The sequence below is a fragment of the Elephantulus edwardii genome, unplaced genomic scaffold (genome assembly GCF_000299155.1).
Source record: "Elephantulus edwardii isolate Elephantulus edwardi_28Jun2011 unplaced genomic scaffold, EleEdw1.0 scaffold00267, whole genome shotgun sequence".
Classification (NCBI taxonomy): Eukaryota; Metazoa; Chordata; class Mammalia; order Macroscelidea; family Macroscelididae; genus Elephantulus; species Elephantulus edwardii.
The window spans coordinates 1,751,416-1,774,250 of NW_006400017.1; the positions used below are offsets into that span (position 1 = coordinate 1,751,416).

General features: G+C 52.3%; 1 protein-coding gene across 1 annotated transcript in view; it reads left to right on the top strand.

The window, feature by feature from the left end:
• PITPNM3 (PITPNM family member 3) overlaps positions 1–22,245 on the top strand; it is a 107,652-nt gene extending 85,407 nt beyond the window's left edge. Inside the window, exons 7-20 of the mRNA XM_006899803.1 lie at positions 381–570; positions 901–1,023; positions 1,561–1,745; positions 5,577–5,746; positions 6,971–7,141; positions 8,032–8,226; positions 8,905–9,053; positions 10,071–10,187; positions 12,033–12,149; positions 13,432–13,580; positions 13,810–13,959; positions 16,087–16,270; positions 18,112–18,240; positions 21,915–22,245. Coding sequence (XP_006899865.1) covers positions 381–570; positions 901–1,023; positions 1,561–1,745; positions 5,577–5,746; positions 6,971–7,141; positions 8,032–8,226; positions 8,905–9,053; positions 10,071–10,187; positions 12,033–12,149; positions 13,432–13,580; positions 13,810–13,959; positions 16,087–16,270; positions 18,112–18,240; positions 21,915–22,217 — 2,332 coding nt within the window. The 3' untranslated portion in view covers positions 22,218–22,245. The remainder of the gene's footprint in view (positions 1–380; positions 571–900; positions 1,024–1,560; positions 1,746–5,576; positions 5,747–6,970; positions 7,142–8,031; positions 8,227–8,904; positions 9,054–10,070; positions 10,188–12,032; positions 12,150–13,431; positions 13,581–13,809; positions 13,960–16,086; positions 16,271–18,111; positions 18,241–21,914) is intronic.
• The last annotated feature ends 590 nt before the right edge of the window (positions 22,246–22,835 follow it).

Here is a 22,835-nt window from a genome sequence, read left to right on the forward strand (position 1 = left end):
CCAAATTCTGGGTGGACTAGCCTGCCACCTATGAGCTGTCTGTGTTAACCCTTGCTTCACGCAGGGACGTCTCTCCCACAGCGGGGGTATGCTCTGGGAACAAGCAGGAGGCAAGGTGGATCACACTGCTGACAACAAGGGACTTTAGGGCTCTTCCTTGTTCCTTCCACATGGGGGGCTCGGGCCGAGGATGGACCCAGGGGAATTGGCATTCTCGGCCTGGACTTTGTCCATCTGACTTGGGCCTGCATCTTCCTAAGATGCCCTGGAGCTGAGGGCCCAGGTTCTGGACAGCTTGTGTTCTCCTCTGCCCGTCCTCAGCCCCAAACCCACCCCCCTGCCTGACCCCAGGTGGGCTGACCTTGGGCCCCTGTCTGCAGCCTGAGCCCCTGCAGCCATGATGAGGGTGGCCCCAGCAACAGCCAGGACCACGCCCCGCTGGCCGCCCTGCCCCTCCTGGCCATCTCCTCCCCGCAGTACCAGGACGCTGTGGCCACTGTCATCGAGCGTGCCAACCAGGTCTATGGAGAGTTTCTCAAGTCCCCGGATGGAATTGGCTTCAGCGGGCAGGTAGGAGTGCTTGGCCCCAGTGGAGAGAGGGGTGGGAACCTGAGGAATGACGGAGCCCGGGCTTTTCTCGACCCAGATCATCTGAGAGTGAAGGAGGCTCTGAAATCTTTGCATTGATTCTCATTTGAGCCCATGCCTGAGTCTGACCCCTGATCCTAGCCTGGCCCTTGAGCTCAGGTCCTAGATTGAGCCCATCTCAAGGTTGAGCACCTCTCTCCCATCGTGGGTGGGCTCTCTCATCAATAGGCTGTTTCTGTTTCTCTTGTCCAGCTCGGGTGAGGGCGTGGGGTCAGCCAAGGCTGGCCTCTAGTCCTGCTCTGCCTCCTCCAGGTGTGTCTCATCGGGGACTGTGTGGGTGGCCTGCTGGCCTTCGATGCCATCTACTACAGTGCGGGGCCCTCAGGTGACAGCCCAGGAAGCAGCAGCCGGAAGGGGAGCATCAGCAGCACACAGGTGAAGCCAGGTCGTGGGCAGGGGTCCTTTTGGGGAGCCTGTGTTAGACCTTCACATTGCCCCGTGATGTCCATGTTACATAGCTCTATGTGGGGAAGGAGAGGTGGTTATCAGAGGTGAGGAAACACTCAAATCTGTTGCCATTCAGTCAATTCTGACTCCTGGTAACGCCATGGGTTACAGAGTAGATATTTTTCATGGGGTATTCATAACTGTAACCTTTATGGAAGCAGCTTGCCAGGCCTTTCTTCTGCAGCACCACTGTGTGGGTTCAGACTGCCAGCCTTTAGGTTAACAGCTGATCACAAACCATTCACACTACCTGGGGTGGTTCCCTTGTGTGGAAAAGGCAGCCATGTGTCTCAAGTCTCACGGCCATTGCTCTGTAGCTCCCACAATGCTTTGGGAGGATGCATAGCCTCTCACTTCTTAAGAGGAAGGGGTTCATGGTGTGCTTTGTCCTGATGAGGGCGGAGGCTAGGGGCTGGAGTCTCTTGTGATGGGGATATGCTCCCACCCCTCTTCTCGGTCTTAAAGGACACGCCTATTGTGCTGGAGGAAGACTGCAGCCTGGCCAGCAGCAAGCGGCTTAGCAAAAGCAACATTGACATCTCGAGTGGTTTGGAGGATGAGGAGCCCACGAGGCCGTTGCCACGGAAACAGAGTGACTCTTCCACCTATGATTGTGAGGCCATCACCCAGCATCATGCGTTCCTGTCAAGGTAATGCCCCTCCCTGTCCTTCCCTTTCTTCCTTTCAGCTAAGTGTCCATGGGAAGAGAGGACTTTAGTCCTTTGAGAGAGCCGAGACCAGTCGTCTGTCACAGGCCCTTCCGTGGGAGCTGGGTGCATTTACTGGAGTGCGGGGGGGGGGGGGCCAAGATCACCTCCTGCTGGGCCTGCACTGGCCCTCCTGCACGGAGACCTGGCTGCCCGCATGCTGGCTCCTGCTCCAACCCAGGCTGGCTGAGGCAGCTAGCTATTTCCTCTCTCTGTTTTGCAAAAGGGCTACTACTGGGTGCTTTGAAGAATCTAGTGAAATAACAGATTGTGTGAGCAGTTTGTGTGCTCACCTCAGGTGTGCCTTCTTATTTCTCAGATGCAGAACTAGAGGAACAAGGGAGTCAAGAACTTTAACAGAATTACACAGCCAGTTACTGAAGAGCTGGAATCAGGATAAAGAGCTGCTGTGCACACCACTCTAACTTGTGGGTTCCTCGTGCCAGTCAGAGGACAACCGGGCTCCACAGGCTCGTTAGTGCCTCGGGTCTTTGGGAAGTAGATTGCCAGGTCTTTCTTCCACAGCACCTCAGGGTGGTCTCAAACTTCTAACCTTTTTGTTACCAGCAAAGAACATGAACTGCCTGCAATTACCAGCTTCCTACACAGCTGGCTCATTCACAAACCTGTTAACCCTTGAATTTACTTGAAAAACATGCTAATTAACACTGGTTAAATGAATTATCTGCACATTAATCCAGCAGATTAGTGCATGTTTAGCATGGACCCAAATGGAAGAAATGCCTCCTTCTCTCCCCCTCTCAACTTCTCCTTTTTTTCTTACCCAAGCAATAGATGTCCTACGCTCATGATACCATTTGGAAAGTATTCCTTATCACCCCCTAGATGGACCCACTACAATACTTCAAATTTTTTCTAGTCAGTATTTTGACATATGCTTTCCTTATAGTTTTACTTTAAAACAAACAATAAAAGTGCTTATATTGTTATATCCCCCCCATGTAATTTAAAATACTTGATAAATAGTCTTAAATGGGGTCAGTGATGGCTTAGTGGGAGAAGTGTTGCCTTCCACATGGGAGACCCACGTTCGGTTCCTGGCCTGGGCCGTCAGGCAAAGCCACCTTTGTGTCATGGAAGGCACCCATTGCAACACAGAACAGGTCTCAGCAGAGCTTCTAAACTAAGATAGTCTAGGAAGAAAGGCCTGGAAATCTGCTTCTGAAGATCAGCTCCTGAGAAGCCTGTGGATTGTTCACCAACTAGTGCAGGGGGACAGCCGAGGACTGAATTGAGGCTGACCTGATGGCAGCTAACAACAACAACAACAACAACAACTATTCTTAGTGGCTACAAAATAATAAGCAAACCCTTAGCACTGACTGATGGTCTAGTGTTAGGGAGTTGCTCGCTCTGCCAGCCTCAAGGCAGGTAATTTGAATCCACCCTCAATTCTCTGGGAGAAAGATGAGTAGTCTCCTCCCATGAGATTTATGGTCTCTGCAAACCTGCTGGGAGGGTCAGCTGTGAGTCAGTTTCAACAGGATGGCCTATAACAACAGCAATTACATATCATATTAAGGGATAGGTGGCAGTTTATTTTCTCTATCCTAGTAATAAAATGTTTTGGCTTTTTCTCATTTTTTACCATTCTAATGAATACATATTTACTTGTGTGTGTACTAAGATTATGCTGTGAGTTATGGATTCCTACAGGAGAAATTGCTGGGTCAAAAGCTCTGTGTATTTAGGTCTCTGGCTATTTACAGCCCCACTGAAAGATTATCCCTTAGAAAAGCGGCTGTAATCAGGTCCGAGCGGCTGGCAATTTGGACACTTCTGGTCCCTCCTTGGAAAATCCTCTAGGAGTGCCCCAAACGTGGAGATTGACAAGAAGTTGGAGGCTCTCAGTAGCTGGTCCTCCTCAGCCAGCTTTCCCTCTGGTGCAGGGACAGATGGCGGCTTCTTTGGCAATTAAGTGGTTGGCGTGTGTTTCGGGACCACGCTATACATGAGAGATGTATTGTTAAACACCACAGCCATCCGCCTGGCTGGGAGCTGCTCAGACTGTGGGAGCAGGAGGGAGTGAGCGTGGACACTGAGGGCTCTACTTTCTGGGCTGTGAGCACACACGTGGGGTGGGAAGGTGGTTGAGGGCTCTGCCCAGACTCTTCAGATTGCTGGTCCTCTTTGTCCTCATACTCTAGCCCATTTAAAATTTATTCATTGAGGCATTAGTGGGACAGTGGTAGAACTTTTGCTTTTTGCTTGAGAGACCCAGGTTCAATTCCTGGTGGCTGCTTTTGCTGCCCAGCCGCCTCACCTCTCGTCTGTCAATGGAGACTTGCTGGTTCTATGGTTTTGTAAAGGTTTCAACAGAGCTTCCAATATAAGGTGGTCTAGGAGGAAAGGCCTGGTACTCTGGGCCTGAAAACCAGCCAGTGAATCCTCTGAGGACCACCGGGCCAATCCACAACTGAATATGGAGAGGGCACAGGATCAGAGAATGTTTTATTCTGGGTTGACTTGACGAAGTTGTGTGTTTTAATGTCGTTCCACTGGAGGTTTTAGCTATACATAGTGCTAACTGCTAGCAGGAAGGTTCTGGAAGGCCCCTGCTGTCCTGATCTTCAGCACACTGCACTGGATTTGGGGCTGAGTGTTGGATGGGATGGCCCAGTGGGTAAAGAGTTATGCTACCAACCCAAAGGCAGGCGGTTCGAATCCACCAGCAGCTCTGAGGGAGAAAGATGGGCAGTGTGATCCTCCCGTGTGATCTGAAGCCTCTGAAAACCTGCTGAAGGGTCAGCCTCAAGTCATTTCCAGCTCAGTGGCACATAACCCTAACAATGACATTGACTGGGACCACCCTTTTGGGGGCAGTAAGTGTTGGAGATGGGATGGGTTGGATCACCAAATGTGCCTCATTAATTTTTCCTCTTAAGTTCTACTTTATATGCAGACTGGGAAGTAGTGGAGACCCAGATGTTAACATCTGTGTCTGCAGGTTGCCTGGAACATGACTTACAGCTAAGGCCTAATGCTAGTGGAATGACATTATCCGGCGGTGTGAGTGCTGGCCGGGCTCGGCTTCTTTGGTGGATGGCACTGGGGTTTGCTTTGTGACTCTTAGAAAACGGATGGCCCTGACACTCATGTAACAAACGGCTTCCTGCAGGCTAAATCTGCCTGCTGGCTGTGTTTATAAATAAAGTTTTGTTGGAATAGACATGTTCACAGTTCCCATGGGGGAAGGCCTGATGATACACTTTGGCGTAGGTTATAGCTGAGAGAATCCTGCGGGGCACTTCTGCTCTGTCACACAGGATCTCTGAAAGTTCAAAATCAACTCAGTGACACCTCGTGACAGCACCGTGACTTCTGTTAGAGTTCTTGGGTGGCACTGAAAGGTTGGCAGTTCAAACTCATGCAGCGCCGTGGCCAGTGGATCAGGTGAGGGTTGCAGTTCTGTCCTCCGACGCCGGGGGCGCCATGCATCCTGATCCAGGTGTGGAGAGACTCCGTGGCAACGGGCTTGGGGGTTTAATGGTCATTTTTATGCTACAAGGCAGAGCTGAGTCGATGTGTCAGGGATCATATGTCCCACCAAGCTGAAAATACTCTCAGGTCCTTTGTGGAAAGTTTGCCCCCTCTGACTTAACACCGAGGTTGTCACCGCCTCTATTGAAGGCATTGGGCACATGGACTGTAGTTCCTAGCTGTTTCCCTGGGATGGAGGGACAAATTCCAACTTTAACCTCTAAGTGAAGGTGCACATCCTCTCTGCTCCCCACCCCATGCTTTCCTCTGCAGCATCCACTCGAGCGTGCTGAAGGACGATGCTGAGCTCCCCACGTCTGGGGCGCAGCTCCCCGAGGTCAGCCTGGGCCGCTTCGACTTCGATGTGTCCGACTTCTTCCTCTTCGGCTCGCCTCTGGGCCTGGTCCTGGCCATGCGGAGGACAGTGCTGCCCGGGCTGGATGGTGGGTGTGGCCTGAGATGCCCTGTGTCAGGGATAGCTGTGGGTGGAGGACACCAGTGAGGAGGGCCATGGAGTTGGGGTAGGTGGAAAGGGAGGGAAAAGGAAGTGGGATTGGAATGCTGGGCAGAAAGAAGGCCAGGAGGGAGAAAGGACAGTAGGGAGGCAGCCCCGGTGGATTTCACTGTCGTCACAGGCCCCTGGCCAATCCATGGCTGTCATGGCCTGTGGGAATAGAAACAACTACTATTTATCATGTTACATCATATGCTCCTCCTTCATCAGAGCCTGGCAGACCCACTGGGCTGGGTCAGTCTCACTTTGATATGTCCAAGCCCACCTCAGTACCTTTGCTCAAGAATTAGCTGCAGGTTCAAATGCCTTCTCCCAGCCCTCTAAGATACCCAGGGAGGCGAATTTACACCAGAACAGAGGGGCAGCTGAGCAGCAACCTCAGGATACACACACAGGCTACCAGACACTGGCGGGCACCTTTCACATCAGCAGACTAGTGATTTTCAAGCTAGCTTCTTTTTAACTAGAACTTGTTTTACTACAATACAGAACAGAGAAAAAGGGAGAGGTCTTGGTTGAAATGGAGGAGAAAGGCAACATGCCCTTCTCCTCTCCCCAGCTTTAGTTGGCCCCACAGCTTTCCTCACTGTTGCTAAGGTGCCCTGGGGCTTCCTAGACACTGAACTTCCCAGGTCCCTGACCTGAAAGAACAGGGCAGCCCAAGAGGTTCAGTGGAGACACCTACTGGTCAGTGAGAGAAATGTTCACTCCTTTCTGGGAAGCCATCAGGCCTGGGAATTGAGTATTGTACAGAAGGGGGACTAATCTTGACTGAGAGGACCTGGGCCAACTTTCTAGATCGGGTAGCAACTACAGAAAAGCTAGAAGAATTTGTAGGAGTTTGACCAGTTGGAGGAAATAGTGGAGGACGGGTCTATGAAGAGATGGGGATAGCCTGGGCAGAGGCTATGGTGAGGGGAACACAGCACACTTGACTGGGGTGTTGTAGATGCTCAGAGAAGCTAACGTGCACCCCTAGGGGAGACTTTGAATGCTGAACCAAACATCCTGGCTTTGATACTGGTATCAGGGAGTCATGGGAAGTCCTTGAGCAGAGGAGTGCACTGCTTAAAGCTGTGATCCAGGAAGCCTTCTGGAACCAAAGCAGCAGGCTTCTGTGGACGACCTTCCCTCATGTGCTCCCCTCTCCTAGGTTTCCAGGTGCGTCCTGCCTGCAGCCAGGTCTACAGCTTCTTCCACTGCGCTGACCCCTCTGCCTCCCGGCTCGAGCCGCTGCTGGAGCCCAAGTTCCACCTGGTGCCGCCTGTCAGTGTGCCCCGCTACCAGAGGTTCCCTCTGGGTGACGGACAGACTCTCCTCCTTGGTAAGGCCTTGTGGGTAGGGACGGGGCTACTCAACAAGAGCCTCGGCCCCCTAATCAGGCTGTACCCAGGGCCACCCTGTCTGTCCAGTCACTTCCAGCGGTCACTTAATGGAGGACTAGACTCAGTTAGTTGAATTGTGAAGTTAGTGAAGACTATCGAATATCTCAGGGGCTGAAAAAAGGGCAAATGTATTTTGGAGGAACTGCAACCAGAGTGGTGGTGTTTCGTCTCACATACTTTAGGCATTTTGTGAGGATACAGTGGGATAGGGCAAGGTTCAGCTCTGTTTTCCATAAGGTCTCTGAGTAGCTCACTCCATGGAGGGCAGAGACACACCTCCCTTCAGATAGGCAGCATGTGTGGCTAATTCAAGAGTAAATATCACCCTTATTGTAATGACTACTTAGTTTCCAAAGTCTTGCTTTGTCAGGAATTTCAATGGGTAGATGCAACTCTAAAACCTCCAATCCATCCTAAAATGTGTCCCCTTAAAAGGGGGCTCCCCATCTTCTCAAGGGCTCCCAATCCCAAGCCAGGGGCACTCGCATCCACTCCCAGACTCAGCTGGCAGTCCTTGGCGGCTCATGAAGAAGTGTCATGACAGATGATATGGTTAGATGCCTACCACTTTGGTGGCCCTGGTTGGTGTTTTGAGGTTACTCTCCCAGAGAAACATAGCTGAGGGATGGGGTTAACTACTGGGACTCTGCCCTGGGTCTGTATAACTCACAGCATTGAGGTGAAAGTCAGCAGTGTATTGTGGCCAAGTCCCCTCAGACCCCAGAGGGGCTAGGGGTGTGCAGGCTCCCTGAGAGCTGGTGAGTAACAGGAAGAATGGGTGGACAGCTCTGCTGAGAACTTGGCCCTGACGTTGAAATTCCCCTTCCAGCCGATGCCCTGCATACCCACAGTTCCCTTTTCCTGGAGGGCAGCTCCCTGGGCAGCCCGCCCCCTCTGGATGCCCCTGCCTCGCCCCCGCAGGCCCCGCGGTCCCAGCGTCTAGGCCGGAGGATGAGCGAGGGCAGCTCCCACAGCGAGAGCTCAGGGTCCTCGGACAGCCTGGCACCCGTGGGCGCCTCCCACAGTGAGTGAGGCTTGTGGGGGGCCCTACCTGGGATTGGGAGAGGGGGACCTTCTGGTGCCTTGCTGGGCTGCTGAGGCCAGCCTGTGGAAGGGAGGCCAGTGAAGAATCTGGGTGACATCCCAGCTTTTAGGGGGCATTTAGCCAGTTGGTGGAGATGTGTGTTCAGATTGGACACTCATCCTTACTCTGACTTCAGGCTGCACTCTCTGACCTTGGAAAGAATTCTGACCTCTGGCCCTGGACAGGGTGGGCCCGAACCCCTGACCCTGGCTCCAGATTGAGCTCTGATCTCAGAATAAGTGCTGACCTTTAGCAGAGCACTGAACTCTGACCCTGACGTGAGCTTTGAATCCAGTCATAGACTAAGCCTTGACCTCCCCAGGCACAAATGAACCCTAGTCCCAACACTCAGCATCTGACCAGCTGCCCTGGGGAGGGCCATGGCTGTCCTTGTGGGTCCTGTCCCCATCCCTGGGGACCAGTTTGGAGCATGTCTCACAGGAGGGTGAGTGGGTAGTGAGAAGGTGGGAGGCTCATTTAGAGCAGGGCTCCTTGGCTCCCAGATCTGGGCCTGGAGTGACACATCCATTATTGGCCTGTGCACCTCAGCTTCGCCTCCGCCCCTCTGTCAATGGCCCAGGCATATCACTGTCCTCACCCCCCTTCTCGGACCCACAGTCACAGCCAAGTGGTGGGGCACCAAGCGGATTGACTATGCCCTGTACTGCCCCGATGTCCTCACCGCCTTCCCCACCGTCGCCCTGCCCCACCTCTTCCACGCCAGCTACTGGGAGTCCACAGATGTGGTGGCCTTCATCCTGAGACAGGTACGTGCCTCCTTGTTGTCCCTGCCTCAGGGCCCCGCTGGAAGTTTCAATCCTTGTGTTTCTGCAGGAAGGCACTGGATCATCTGAGCAAGTGGGTGGTGACATGGGCAGATGATAACTGCTATGTGGCTAACATCATGGTGCTTTCTAGAACATGAAATCAAAGCCACCTAGGAGAGTATACCAGTGCTCCCACTTAGAGATCAGCACGACAAATTCCTACTTCCATTCGAATCTTTATGACCTCATCTGTGTGAAATAAATAATGTGGTGACTAGTGAGCGCCTTGTGGGAGAAGTGGTCATGGACGGCCTCTACGGCCAAGGGAAAGGCTTTGACTTTGTCCTGGGCTCAGTGAGAAGCCATTTGTAGTGGAGTTTTGAGCAAGGAAGAGATAATAGGTGACTTGCATGTTTAGAAGAAAAACTGGCAAGAGAGAAGCCTGGGGCACATTAGGAGATGAGTACAGGAATCCAATCTAATGATGATGGATTGGACTAATGAGGACACTAGTAGCAGAGGTGCTGAGAAGTGGCTAGATTTAAGCAAGCCATGGTGATAAGACTGCTGATGTCTGGGGCAAGAGAAGGAACCAACAAGACCTGCATTTTGCTTGAATAACAGGGAGTAACACATACCATTAGTGTAAGGACCAGCAGGGCTAGGTGGGATGGGGAAGGAAGTCTTGGCTTTTGGACATATAAAGTGTTAGATGTTGGATATATGAAGGTGGATATAGGTATGAATTTGGATCTTGGGAAAACAGTTGGGATGGGCTAATATGTGAAGCCACCAGAGTTCAGGCAATATTAAAAACTGGTGATGGATATGATCCCAAGGAAATTACAATCGAGAAAGTAGTTCCAGGATGAGTCCTGGAGCCTCCCAAGACATGAGGGGCAAAGGAGGTGATGTTGGGGGAGGGCCTGCTGGTCACAAACTGGTGACTCACCACCCCCTGGGAGAGTGGGGCAGGGGTCAGAGGGTCTGACCAGGCACCCGCTGGCTACCTGCCAGGTGATGCGCTATGAGAGCGTGAGCATCAAGGAGAGCGCTGGCCTCGACCCTGCAGCGCTGAGCCCGGCCAACCCTCGCGAGAAATGGCTTCGAAAGAGGACCCAGGTCAAGCTGCGGGTACGTGGCAGATAAGGGTGGGCTGGAAAGTGGGGGCAGAGAGGCAGGAAAGGCACGGAGAGTAGGGGGACTGGATTAGCCTCTGCGGAGCCTGGCCTGAAGGAACCACAGGAGTGTGACAGGCAGGGAGCAGAAGGCTGAGGAGGAGCTCAGAGGAGGCTTTGAACTCCGGGACCAGGATGTGGAACCTGGAAGATTCTGAACAGATTCATGCTTTATAAAGATTTTATTTTGTCGTGGTGAAATATATACAAGTAGTCCTCAACTCTAACAGGGTCTCTGTACACTTGAATACTGCCAAAAACTGGTTCTGATGTAAGTTGAGTATTTACTTAGATTTCATTTACTGTTACCACAGAGAGCTCTGGTGGCTTAGTAGTAAGCGAGCCAAGGGCAGGCAGCTTAAATCCACCAACTGCTCCACTGGAGAAAGATGAACAGTCCCCTCCCGTGTGATTTACATACAGCCTCAGAACATCCGCTCGAGGGTTGACTAGGAGACGGTTCTGACTCAACAGCGAACAGCAATATCGTTAACCTTTAATCATCAGTATCTTTACAAATCCAATCTTTATTTTTCTTTGGGGATTGGAAACATTGCAAGTGAACTTACAGATATTAGTTTAATATATATGTAACATAGAAATACACTAATTATTTTTTTATATTTATTTTTAAAATTTTATTCTTTTTTGTGCACGTACCATCAAATTGGATCTGACTGGTACAGGAGGAGATTGTTCCTCCTTCTCCAGCACAGCAGCTGGTGGATTCGAACCGCACACCTCTGAGATTGCAGTGCAGCTTCTTGCCACTAGGCCACCAGAGCTCCAGAAATACACCAATTATTTATTTATTTTTTTTTTAAAATCCAGGTTGCTAAGAGCGGTTCGTCATAACACAAATGCTTTGTGAATCGAGAACTACTTGTATGACAAAACATCTTAAAAAAGTTTTAAGTGGCATAATTCAGTAACATGAATTACATCCACCATGCTGTGTAACCACCAACACTGTCTATTTACAAATTTGGAACCTGCTTTTTGAACAAGGAGTTTTGTTAGGATGCTATTAGCAGAATCCCATTGAGAGATATTGCAGGCAATCCCCCTGTGGATAGGCTAGCACGTGCTCCTCCCCATCCACAGAGCAAAGTCAAATCCAAGGGCTAGGAAAGTCATGTGGAAAGATAAACTACATAGGACCAGATTGAGACCCAAAAGGTCCTGTACAGACAAGTGCTGATGTGTCCAATCAGCTGGTTATACCATTCTCTCTCATCCTCTCATTGCTATTGAGTCAGAGGTGACTCAGAGCTGCTCCTCCAGAGTGTTTCTGAGGCTGTAAATCGCACGGGAGGAGATTGTCCATCTTTCTGCTATGGCGCTCCTGATGGGTTTGAACTGCCAGAAAGGCACTGCCTGTGGGTCAGCAGTGTACTGCCTACCCTTCTCTCTACTTCCATGTATATATTAGAGGTTTTCCATGGATGAAGGATTCATGGCAAGTGACTATTGGGTGTGAGTGTGATGTAGAAGGTAGGACTGAAGGGGACATAGAGTTTCCAGACTAAGGGCCTGGGTGGACAGCGGCTTGGGAGGCTGGCTGTAAACTCAGGGGCCGTCTGACAGAATCGAAGGTAGAGAATGCAGTTGCAGACTCTGCCTTTCCCCCCTTAAGGTTTGAAGACAGCAGTAGGGTTCTCATGGTCTGTTTTTCTCATGAGTTCTAACAGTTTCTCAGAAAAGAACAAGATTCCGTGAAGCCATGTCCCTTTAGCTAATCCCAGACAGTGTCGTGCAGGAAGCAAGGTCAAGACTCGTTTGTGCTCTGTTGTCCTTTCAGAACGTTACCGCTAACCACCGGGCCAATGATGTGATTGCTGCTGAAGACGGCCCCCAGGTGCTGGTGGGGCGGTTCATGTACGGGCCCCTCGACATGGTGGCCCTGACTGGAGAGAAGGTACTGTGTGGACACGGGCCCCCACACCTCAGCCGCCCCCTTCCCTGCCCCAGTACCACAAGGTGTCAGGGACACAGGTGGATCAGGGGTTCTGAGAGGAACTGCTGCAGGGAGGCACAGAGCTGGGGCTCCCGCATGCCCAGGGAAGTCAGGGAGGAGCAACACAGTTTCCCGTGTGCCCTGGGGGAAGTCGGGGAGGAGGATCATGGAGTCAAGATGAGCCGATGTATCTGAGGAGGAGTCAGGAGCCAGTGTGACTGGAGTCTGCACGACAGTTAAGCCCTTGGCTGCTAACCAGAAGGTTCAAGATTGGTGCCCACCGAGAGGCACTTGGAAGAAAGTCCTGGTGAACTACCTCTGAAAGATCATCCATTAAATGTCCTATAAGTGCAGTTCTGTGAGTGAGAATCAGCTCAGCAAACACCTGGGTGACTGATGACAAAAGCAGAGTGGGGTGGAACAGGGAAGATGAGGATGAGGAAGGGGTAGGGAAGGCTTTCTGGGGCCCTGGAGGCCCTGGAAGCTTTTCCTATAAAGTGAGATAGGAAGCCATTGGAGGGCTTCCAACAAGGGAATTGATGGGATGTGGATGTCAAGGAGGGTGAAAGGCAGAGGGAACAGCAAGGAAAATAGAGGAACAGAGCTGCGAAGTACCCAGGATCCTGACCCTGGGGTCACCAGAGAGCAACCCCAGGCAGCCCTGTGCCAGCCTGCACCCCCTACTCAGACTCTATACCATTCTGAAGCCCTCCCCCAGACTCTGTGCCAGCCTGCACTTCCATCCCCTGTATTATTCTGTGTCCCCACTGAGTTCCTGTTAGCTGCCCCTCACCCAGGCCCTGTGCCAGCCAACACCCCTTATCCTGTATGACAGCCTATAACCTTACCCAACTCCTACAGCAGCCTGTATCCCCACCAACCCTGTGCCAGCCTGTGTCCCCACTAGCCCCTCTACCAGCCTGCGCTCCCACCAGCCCCTATACCAGCCTGTGCCCCCATCGGCCCCTATACCAGCCTGTACCCCCACCAGCCCCTCTGCCAGTCTGTGCCCCCACCAGTCCTTCTACCAGCCTGTGCCCCCATTAGCCCTTGTGCTAGCCTGTGCCCCACTAGTCCCTCTGCCAGTCTGTGCCCCCACCAGTCCTTCTACCAGCCTGTGCCCCCATTAGCCCTTGTGCTAGCCTGTGCCCCACTAGGCCCTATGCCAGCCTGTGCCCCCACCAGCCCCTGTGCCTGCCTGTAGCCTTCTGTCAGTAAGTCCCTGTCCCCTCACTGCCCACAGGTGGATATCCTGGTGATGGCCGAGCCTTCCTCGGGCTGCTGGGTGCACCTGGACACAGAGGTCACCAACAGCAGCGGTCGGATCACATACAGCGTGCCACGTCCCCGGCGCCTGGGGGTTGGTGTCTACCCAGTGAAGATGGTTGTCAGGTGAGACTGGGGGGTCCAGCTCATGGTGGGGTCTCCGTTTCCACGTCCTTCCAGGCAGGCCTTTCCAGATCCTTTGGGATCCCAGCTCTGGCTGCTTGGAGAGAGGTCGTCTGCTGTGATGCTGGGAGGTGCCATTCCCGTTCTCTCTGGCCCCACATTGAGCCCCGGCTCTTGGCTGACTGCAGCCTCAGCCTTGCCACTGGCCTGAGCGCAGACAGGTGCCTTCCAGGGGCGACCAGACCTGTGCGATGAGCTACCTCACGGTGCTGCCCCGAGGCACGGAGTGCGTGGTGTTCAGCATTGATGGCTCCTTCGCAGCCAGCGTGTCCATCATGGGAAGTGACCCCAAGGTCCGGCCAGGAGCAGTAGACGTTGTCCGGTGAGTGCTCCCTCTCCCAGGGATGGCTTTGCCTCTAGGAGTCCATCAGAATTCCTGCAGGAATTCCAGGGAATGCCCAGGTTGGGAGCTGGGAAGTTCTGCCTTCACCTGCAATAGTAATTTACCAAAGGCTCTTGGGAAAATCTCTCCCTTTTCCTGGACTTCTGTCCCTTTGCATGTGCCTCATTAGTTCACACTTTCATTCAAATCCTGGCTGACATCTGCTCTGTGTGATGGATTCATCCTGGTCCATCACAATGACCCGTCAGAACAGAATCACTATGTCCTGCTCTCCGTTGCTGCATAACAAAACCCTCCAAAACCCAGTGGCTTACAAGAATGCTTCCTTATCCTGTGTCCTGGCCCTGTGACTTAGCTGGATTCGGCTGGGAGAGTTTCATTTGAGGGCCGTTTTAATTAGTGCTCTAGCAGAAATGCCACAAAAGGGAGACTTTGGCAAACAAATAAATTTCCTCATAGTTTAGGAGGCTTATTGTTATTATGTGTCACTGAGTCAGAACTTACTCACAGCTGACTCTCTAGCGAGTTTTCAGAGGCTGCAAATGGCATGAAAGGAGATTACCCATCTTTCTTTCGTGGAACATTGGGTGGACTTGAACTGCTTCCTTTGGGTCGAGAGTGGAACTCCTTTCCACTAGGCCAGAAGATGGGAGCCAGGGTACCAGCTCTAGCGGAAGGCATGATCTCTCTCCCTCAGCTCTAGAGGAAGATCCTTGTATCTTTGGAACAACTCCTGGGCAGTCTTCATGTGATTTGGCATCTCTTTCCCCATCTCTATGGAATCTCTTGCTTATTTAATATTTTTAATATTTCACGAATGATTGATTTGAGACACACCGTATACCAATCCCGACTCATTACCCCAAAAAAGGCAGCTCATTCTCAAATGAGATAATCACAGATACAGACAAGACTCAAAGCTGACCTTCCAGTGGCGTAAATTGTACAGGAGGAGATTGCCCATCTTTCTCCAGTGGAGCAGCTGGTGGATCTGAACCTCCTGCCTTTGGGTTGGCAGCACATATTGGGGTGGAACACTCACAGTTTAATCCGCAGCAGGGCTTTATGCAATCACAGTCAGTTGGTGGTCATCTGGATGCTCCTCTGGACCAGTATCTGCTCTCTGTTCCTCAGTCCACAATAATCAGTGCCCTGCTTAGGGGGCTCGCAAAAGCAGTTTCTCATTCCCTCCTTTTTGTCTTTCTACATTTGCTAATCTTTTAACAATGATGCACACAAACACACAGAGAGTTCATGTTAAAACAATCCTTCCCAGCCTCCAGGAACTATACCACCTCTTCCAGAAAAACCTCTCTGGAAGACCCAACCAACAATAATAGCTCTCTGCTGCTCTGGCTCCCTTTCAATCAGCACCTTGTTAGCCACTCTCTATAAAAGGCCGCCCAGTGAGCCCCAGCTCTAGTGGGTCCGGTTGTTGTTGTTGTTAAGTGCTGTCGAGTCACAGGTGACTCATAGGGACCCTATGAAGGAGATTCCTCAATGCTTGGGTGTCTCTCATCCTCTCTCCAGGTTCATAGTGTTTCTGAAGGCAAGCTATTATGGAAGTGGATGCCACTCCTCCTTCTAAGCTTGTTTTAATCGGGGAGCTTCACCCGACTCTCTGTCCACATTGGGTAACCAACCATTAACGCATTTGACACATCAGTGTCACAGTGTTCATCCTCACAGCAACCACAAGTGACCGCTGTATGGCAACTTGTACACCAGGGCTATACGATGTCAGAACAAAAACAATGAAAGACAGGCCCGAGGGCCGTGGATTACAAGTCACCCACCTTCGGCTTGGTAGCATCGTGTGTTTATATGGTTCCCTCTCCCCTCTTCACTTGTGATTGGTAGAAGGTGGCAGATGCACATTGGCTCCCAGGCTGTCTCCTAAGCAGCCCTGCGGCTCCCAAGCGGTGGGGCATCACGGAGAGGGCACAGCAGCGAGTGGGCGGAGTGGAAGAGGGGACTTTGCTCTGAGTGGGTGGGTAGGCTAAGCTAGTTAGTGATGAGAAAGATGTAAAGGTCCTTTACAAGAGGGTGGGAAAGTGGGCAGGATGGTTGGCACCGGCCAGGCTGGACACTGCAATGCCCGCTCAGGCACTGGCAGGACCTGGGCTACATGATCCTCTACATTACGGGCCGGCCGGACATGCAGAAGCAGCGCGTGGTGTCATGGCTGTCCCAGCACAACTTCCCCCAGGGCATGATCTTCTTCTCGGATGGGTTGGTGCACGACCCTCTGCGGCAGAAGGCCATCTTTCTCCGCAACCTCGTGAGGGAGGTGAGTGTGTGGGGCGGGCGGGGCCTCCACGGGGAGCAGGGAGGGGGTGGGGATAAGTGCAGGGCTGGTCGGGGCACTGAGGGGACTAGGAACCACACTGGGTGACACAGGTGGGCTTGGGTGGGAGTGGGAAGGTGGTGACAAGTTACTGCCCTCGGTGAAGGGTGTCACCTTGCCTTTGTTACTCTTCCCCCTAAGGTACCACTCACCTGCTGCCACCAGAGACTCTGGGTTATTTTGAGATCACCCCTTCTGAGGTGTCAGGGGTGTGAAGCTGCCCAGATATCTGGGAAGGAGAGAGTTTCAAGAAAGTGTGTGTGTGTGTGTGTGTGTGTGTGTGTGTGTGTGTGTGTGTAAGAAGGGGTGGGGCAGTGAGATTGTCCCCTGGATGAAGATTGATCACTGATACCCTCCGTGAAGAAGGGGCATCTCAGAGGGCTGAGGGGGCTCAGCGTGGAGGGTCCTGAAGCTGAGAGGCAGAACCACTGAAAAGGGAGGGTTGACATTGCAGAGCAAGCTGGGGCAAGCAAGGAGGCAGGAAGGGGCAATAGGGCGGCTCTCTCTGAGACAAAGCTTTTGGGAACAAAGCAGCTAACAAAGTGCAGGGCAGAGGGTTGAGACAGGACACAGGGGTCTCACTCTGTGGTTGGACATTAAAGGCAAAGTCATGTGCAGGGCTGAGTAGGGGCTTAGTGAAGGAGGTGAGTAATTGGATAGTTTGACAGTGGACAGAAAGAAGAGTAAGACAAGAGCCACATGACACTGTGAACTTCCCCACAGTTGAAATGAGGAGGCAAGTGATGGAGAGATTGCAGGGTGGATGTGGCCGGGAGAGGGCACAGGGAGCCTGATGGGGCCAGAGAACCCAGGCTGGAGACCAAGACCACAGCAGTGCCCCAGGGAGCCCAGGCAGGGAGAGGGGCAGCTTAAAGAAGGGGGAGCTTGTGCATGGCAAGTAGCTGAGATGTTGGGGAGCAGCGGGATCATCTGGGTAGTTCGTTGAGCAGGATTTGGGGTAGAGAAAACTCCTATGGTCCAGATGCCATAGAAGATGAAGGTCTCCAGGAGGGAGAGGGGGTGACCAGAGATGTGGACAGCAAGAGGAGTGGGCAAAGTGGGAGTGTGGGGGTTCAGGGCTCAGAGGAGACTGTGGATTCTGCTCTGGAGGTGGTGGCCACTAATGCCAGGGAAGACAAGGAGGCAGGTGGGTTGTCCACGTAGTCAGGGAGTCATCCCAGGATGGGCAGAAGGCTTCGGAGGAAGGACAACGAGGATCAAGAGCCTCCAGTGAATCTGGGGGAGAGTGATCACACTGAAGAGGGGGCCCGAGATGAGGAACAGCTGGGTGCTGGGTGCCTGAAGGAGGAGTGGGTGGCTGAGGATCTGTATGTGACACTGGGCAGATGCCAGACCAGCCTGCTCCAGGCGGCGGCCAGTGGTTAAGTCCTATCCATGTGGGTGGCCCAGGGTCAGGGGCAGACAGAAGCGGACTCCAGCTTGTCACGTGTGACTCGTGAGCTGAGCACACTGGGAACTCTGCCCAGGGTTGCTTCATCCTGTCACCATACACTCTGGGATCAAGCTGCCTTAGGTGGGGCCAGTGAGAGAGCCAGTGGCTGTGACCGTCACAGGCAGACAGTGTGAAGCCCATGTGTGGGTGAGGCAGAGAGGGAGCCATTGCAGGAGGTGGCTCCTAACATAGGGGACCTGTGAATTGGCAGGTAACAGAGTGCAGGTCAGGGGTCCCTTCTCAAGGGGAGGGTCAGCTAGGCCCGCACCTCCTGCCACGAGCAGGCTTGCTTTTCAGTGGAAGCTCAGCTGGGTCCGTGCTTGCCTTTCAGTGCTTCATCAAGATCAGCGCAGCCTACGGTTCCACGAAGGACATCTCTGTCTACAACGTGCTGGGCCTGCCCCCATCCCAGATCTTCATTGTGGGCCGGCCCACCAAGAAGTACCAAAACCAGTGCCAGGTGGGTGAGGGCAGGCCGGGGGATAGGCCAGCGGATGGGGGAGCGGGCTGTTTATTCATTTGCTTGTTCAGGCAATCATTTATTTGTCCACTCCTTCATTTGCTTATTCATTTATTCACTCAGCAAACACTTCTGGGCACCTTCCCTGCGCCAGGCCCTAGGTGGAGTACAGGGGAGGATTCCCAGTGGAACTAGGGCAGGAGGATGACAGGAAAAACCACAGATGATGATAATAACATGTAATGTGGTGGAGGACACAGAGGATCGTGGGGCCGAGGAGACAATGGCTAACTTGGTTTAGGAGCAAGGCTGGCTTTGGGGAGTCTGAAGAGATTAGAGCTGAGGTTGGGAAGGGTATTTGTGGCAGAGGTAGAGCAAAAAGCTGAGGTTGGGAGGGGACAGGGAACAGTGTTCTCTGTGACTTGAGGTGCCTCAGCTTGGTAAAGTGGGATATAGCAGGAAATGATCAAACAGTATCATTAATATCACTTATAAACAAAATACTGCTGAAGATCATTAGAACAATACATAGAGAGCATCCAGAAGTTTTCTGGGTTTAGAAGAGGCTGTGGCACCAGGGAGATCATTGCTGATGTCAGATGGATCTTGGTGGAGAGCAAAGAACACCAGAAGATTGTCTTTTATACTTTATTGACTATGCAAAGGCCTTTGACTGTACGGATCATAACAAAGTATGGTTAACATTGAGAAGAATGAGAATCTGTGAACACTTACTTGTGCTTATATGAAACCTATATCTAAACCAAGAGGCTGTTGTTCAGACAAAGCCAGGGACCATTTCAGAGTTTAAAATGAAGAAAGGTGTGCATCAGGGTTGTATCCTTTCTCCATACCTATTCAATCTGTATGCTGAGCAAATTATTCAAGAAGCTGAACTCTGTGAAGAGGAATGTGGCATCAGGTTGGAGGAAAACTCATCAAAAATTTATGCTGTGCAGATGACACAACTTTACCTGCTCAAAGTGAGGAGGACTTGAAGTGCTTGTTGCAGAAGATCAAAGACTATAGCCTTCAGTATGGAATAGATTTTAGTGTCAATAAAACAAAAATTCTCACCACTGGACAGATAGGAAACATCATGATAGATGGAAAAAAGTGTAGCTGCCAACAACTTCATCTTACTTGAATTCACAAGTATAACCTTTGTTATCAGGACAACTATTGTATTGAGAAAGTGTGCAGCCAGGGAACTCTCCATGTTACTGAAGAGCAATGATATGAATTTGAAGACTAAGGTGTGCAAAATGATGCCCATGGTATTTTCAATCACTATGCATCTGAGAGCTGGACAATGATTAAGGGTGACAGAAAGATTGATCCCTTTGTGCTAGAGAAGAGTACCCCAAGAGAAGAATATCCCATGGACTGCCAGAGAACAAACAGATATGTCTTGGAGAAAGTGCAACCAGAGAGCTCCTTGGAGGCAGAGATGACAAAGCTTCATCTCACATCCTTTGGACATGTTACTGGGAGAAGCTATTCCTTGGAGAGGGACAATTATGCTTGGAAACACGGAGGAGCAGTGAGAGAGAGGGAGAAACCCTCCACTAAATAGATTGACGCCGTGACTGCAGCAATGGGTTCAAGTGTGTCAGAGATGATGAGGACGGAACCGTATATAGGACAGGGTTCCGGTCTGTTGTTCATAGGGTCAATATGAGTCATATTCAACTTGGTGGCACCTTACAACAACAACAACAACAGAGATGAAGAAACCATGGCACAGAGAGTTAAGCGCCTTACCCAAGGTCACAAAGCCGTGTAAGTCCAGCATGCACACTGCAGTGCAATGGAGAAAAGGCAGGGAGGCTAGGGGCATGGGCTCAAGGGAGTGCCAGAGGCCACAAGAGTGCTAGATGCTGCAGGGAAGTGGGCAACAGAAGGACTAGGAAGATTGTCCATCGAATTTGTACCAAGGACCTGGCACACGGCCTTGACAAGAACTTTCCTAGAGATTTGAAGTTGCTGCTGTGAACAGACCAAAGAGGTTGGAGTCTATGAATTTTGGTGAACTTAGTCTGTCAGGGAGTGTGTGTGTGTGGTATCTCAAAAGAACTCAGCAGCCCAGCTGTCGGCCAGAAGGAAGGAAATAGAACCTGGATTCAAAGCTGGGGCTTTTTGAGCCAGTTGAGAAGAAAGGGTTCAGAAAGTGGCCAGAGAATGGCCAAAATGATGCCCTGGGATCTAGGTGGGTCAGGAGGGTGGGGAAGAAGGCAGGCAAGGGCAGAATCTGAGGAGCTCATGGTGGGGGGGGGTGGCACAGGTGGGAAGTGGGAAGAAGGCAGAGTGCTCCAGGTGGAGCAGTTCTAGGTGAGAACAATAGCAGAAGTGGAGTCAAGTGAGCCTCATGGAGACACCAAGGAAGAGCTGGGTTGAAGGGGGCAGGGATCACCTGACGGGCTGTTGGTGTCGTGTAGCATGATGGCAGAATTTGGACTTGAGAAGACGTCCATCACGCAGATGCCACAGTGGTCGGTGCATGGAGAATGACCTGCAAGTGCCAGAACTTGGAGGAAGAGTGGGATGCTCAAACATTTGCGCCTCCAAGGAGAAGGAAGAGAGAAGATAGTGTAGACAGGGTGCTGGGAGCTGAGCTAGCTTCGCCACCTATGTGCTTAGCTGGAGGCGTGTGACCTGGAGGAGATGCAGCAGGGGAAACCTGATCGTGTTTCAAGTGCAGATTCTGATTCAGCCCACCTTGCGCGGGAGTCTGCCTGACAAGGGCCTGGCTGATGCCGCCACTGGTCCGTGGACCACACTTTGAGTAAAAAAGTAATAAGGAAAATGTAGGGTTTGACCAGAAGGGCAGCTGTGGGGAGCAGAAAGAATGAGTCTCGACGTTTTGGGGACACCATTTACATTTTGGGATTTGAGTGAGAATGATAAGGAGGGGGTGCAATGGTAAGGAGCTGTGCTGCCAACCCAGTGCCACGAAGTTCGAATCCTCCAGCTGCGCTGTAAGGAGAAAAAGGAACAATATTGCCAGTGCCACTTAGTACCTCTGAAAACCCAGTGGAAGTTCAGCTATGACTTGGTTCTGACTTGACAGTACACAGCAACAACAATAAAAAAACAGGTTGGTGTAGAAACCTATCTCAGATATGGCACACACCCTGGTCTCCACTTGAAGGTGCTAACACTGAGGGGTGTTAGCCATGACAGCTTCCACGGCCAGCTGTGAGACCATTCAGCAGGATAAAACGTAAGGTTTGTGTGTTTGAGAGCCTCGTGGGTCAAGGCAGGCTGTGACCTTGCTCTGGTGAGCATGGAAAAAGAAGAAATGGACAATCAAAAGTTACTTTGAACACATCACAGTCAATTCTCTAATGCGGAAACAGTGCAAGTGCAGTTGCATTTTTCACAGAGTCATAATGTGCGACGTCAAGATGGGTGAGCTTGACTTGCATTCTTGAGCTGATCCGGTAAAGTTAAATGAAAGGTGGGTGTCAGGTGTGGGGACAGGGGCTCGATTTTAGTGCAGGCACTAGTGCTTTTCCTCTGCTCTGGTGGGAACCCGGGTACAGCTTGTTGTCCATAGTGGAGGAGGGGGGTCTCAGACAGGAAGCTGGCGCGTGGTGGTGAGGGATCCCAGGGATGGGGCACGTTGGAGGCCCCGGGTCGGGGAACCTGCCTGACACCTGTCTCCTCCGCAGTTCCTGAGCGAGGGTTACGCCGCGCATCTGGCCGCTCTGGAGGCCAGCCACCGTTCGCGCCCCAAGAAGAACAACTCGCGGATGATCCTGCGCAAGGGCAGCTTCGGGCTCCACGCGCAGCCCGAGTTCCTGCGGAAGCGCAACCACCTGCGCAGGACCATGTCGGTGCAGCAGCCCGACCCGCCCACCAACCCCAAGCCCGAGCGCGCGCAGAGCCAGCCCGAGTCCGACAAGGACCACGAGCGGCCCCTGCTGGCGCTCAGCTGGGCGCGTGGGCCCCCCAAGTTTGAGTCGGTGCCCTGAGTGGCGGGCTGTGCTCAGAGCAGGGGGCCCCACCAGACCGCCTGCAGGAACGGGAGGGGGCTGCCTTCTCCCCTACACAGGTGTTTTCCTGCTTTTTCCCTCCCGTGTCTGTCCAGCAGTGTCTGACCAGAGGGGGGACCCAGGCGGGCCTTAGGGGGACTCTCTGGGTTGTGAGGAGTGAGACCCAGGGGTTTCAGTGTAGTAGCTACTGCCTCCCCCAGGTCTGTGACAGCAAGCCCGAGTCTGGGCTGACTGTTTGTGTCTTCCGGCCAGACCTGTTGGAGCTAAGAGTCTTTGAGCAAAGTCAACCATCTGTGTGAGTCCCCCGAGGCTTGAGCAGGAGTGTGGGGCAGGCCCTCCAGAGTGGGAGCCGCCCCCAGACCCAACTACCAACAGCCTTCCTTCTGCAACCACAGCTTCTGGGCTGTCTTGAGTGAGGGGTGAGTGGCATTTGTCCCCAGCCTCGCTGTGACATCTTGGGTCACCATCTCAGCACGCCAATGGCAAAAGTGGCCACTTCCTAGGCATGAGAGGACGTCCCCTGGGCTCATCCTCATATTCGAAGTGTCTCTCCGCTGAAGGGTCTGGTGCTGACAGTCTATGTGCTGCAGCGCACCG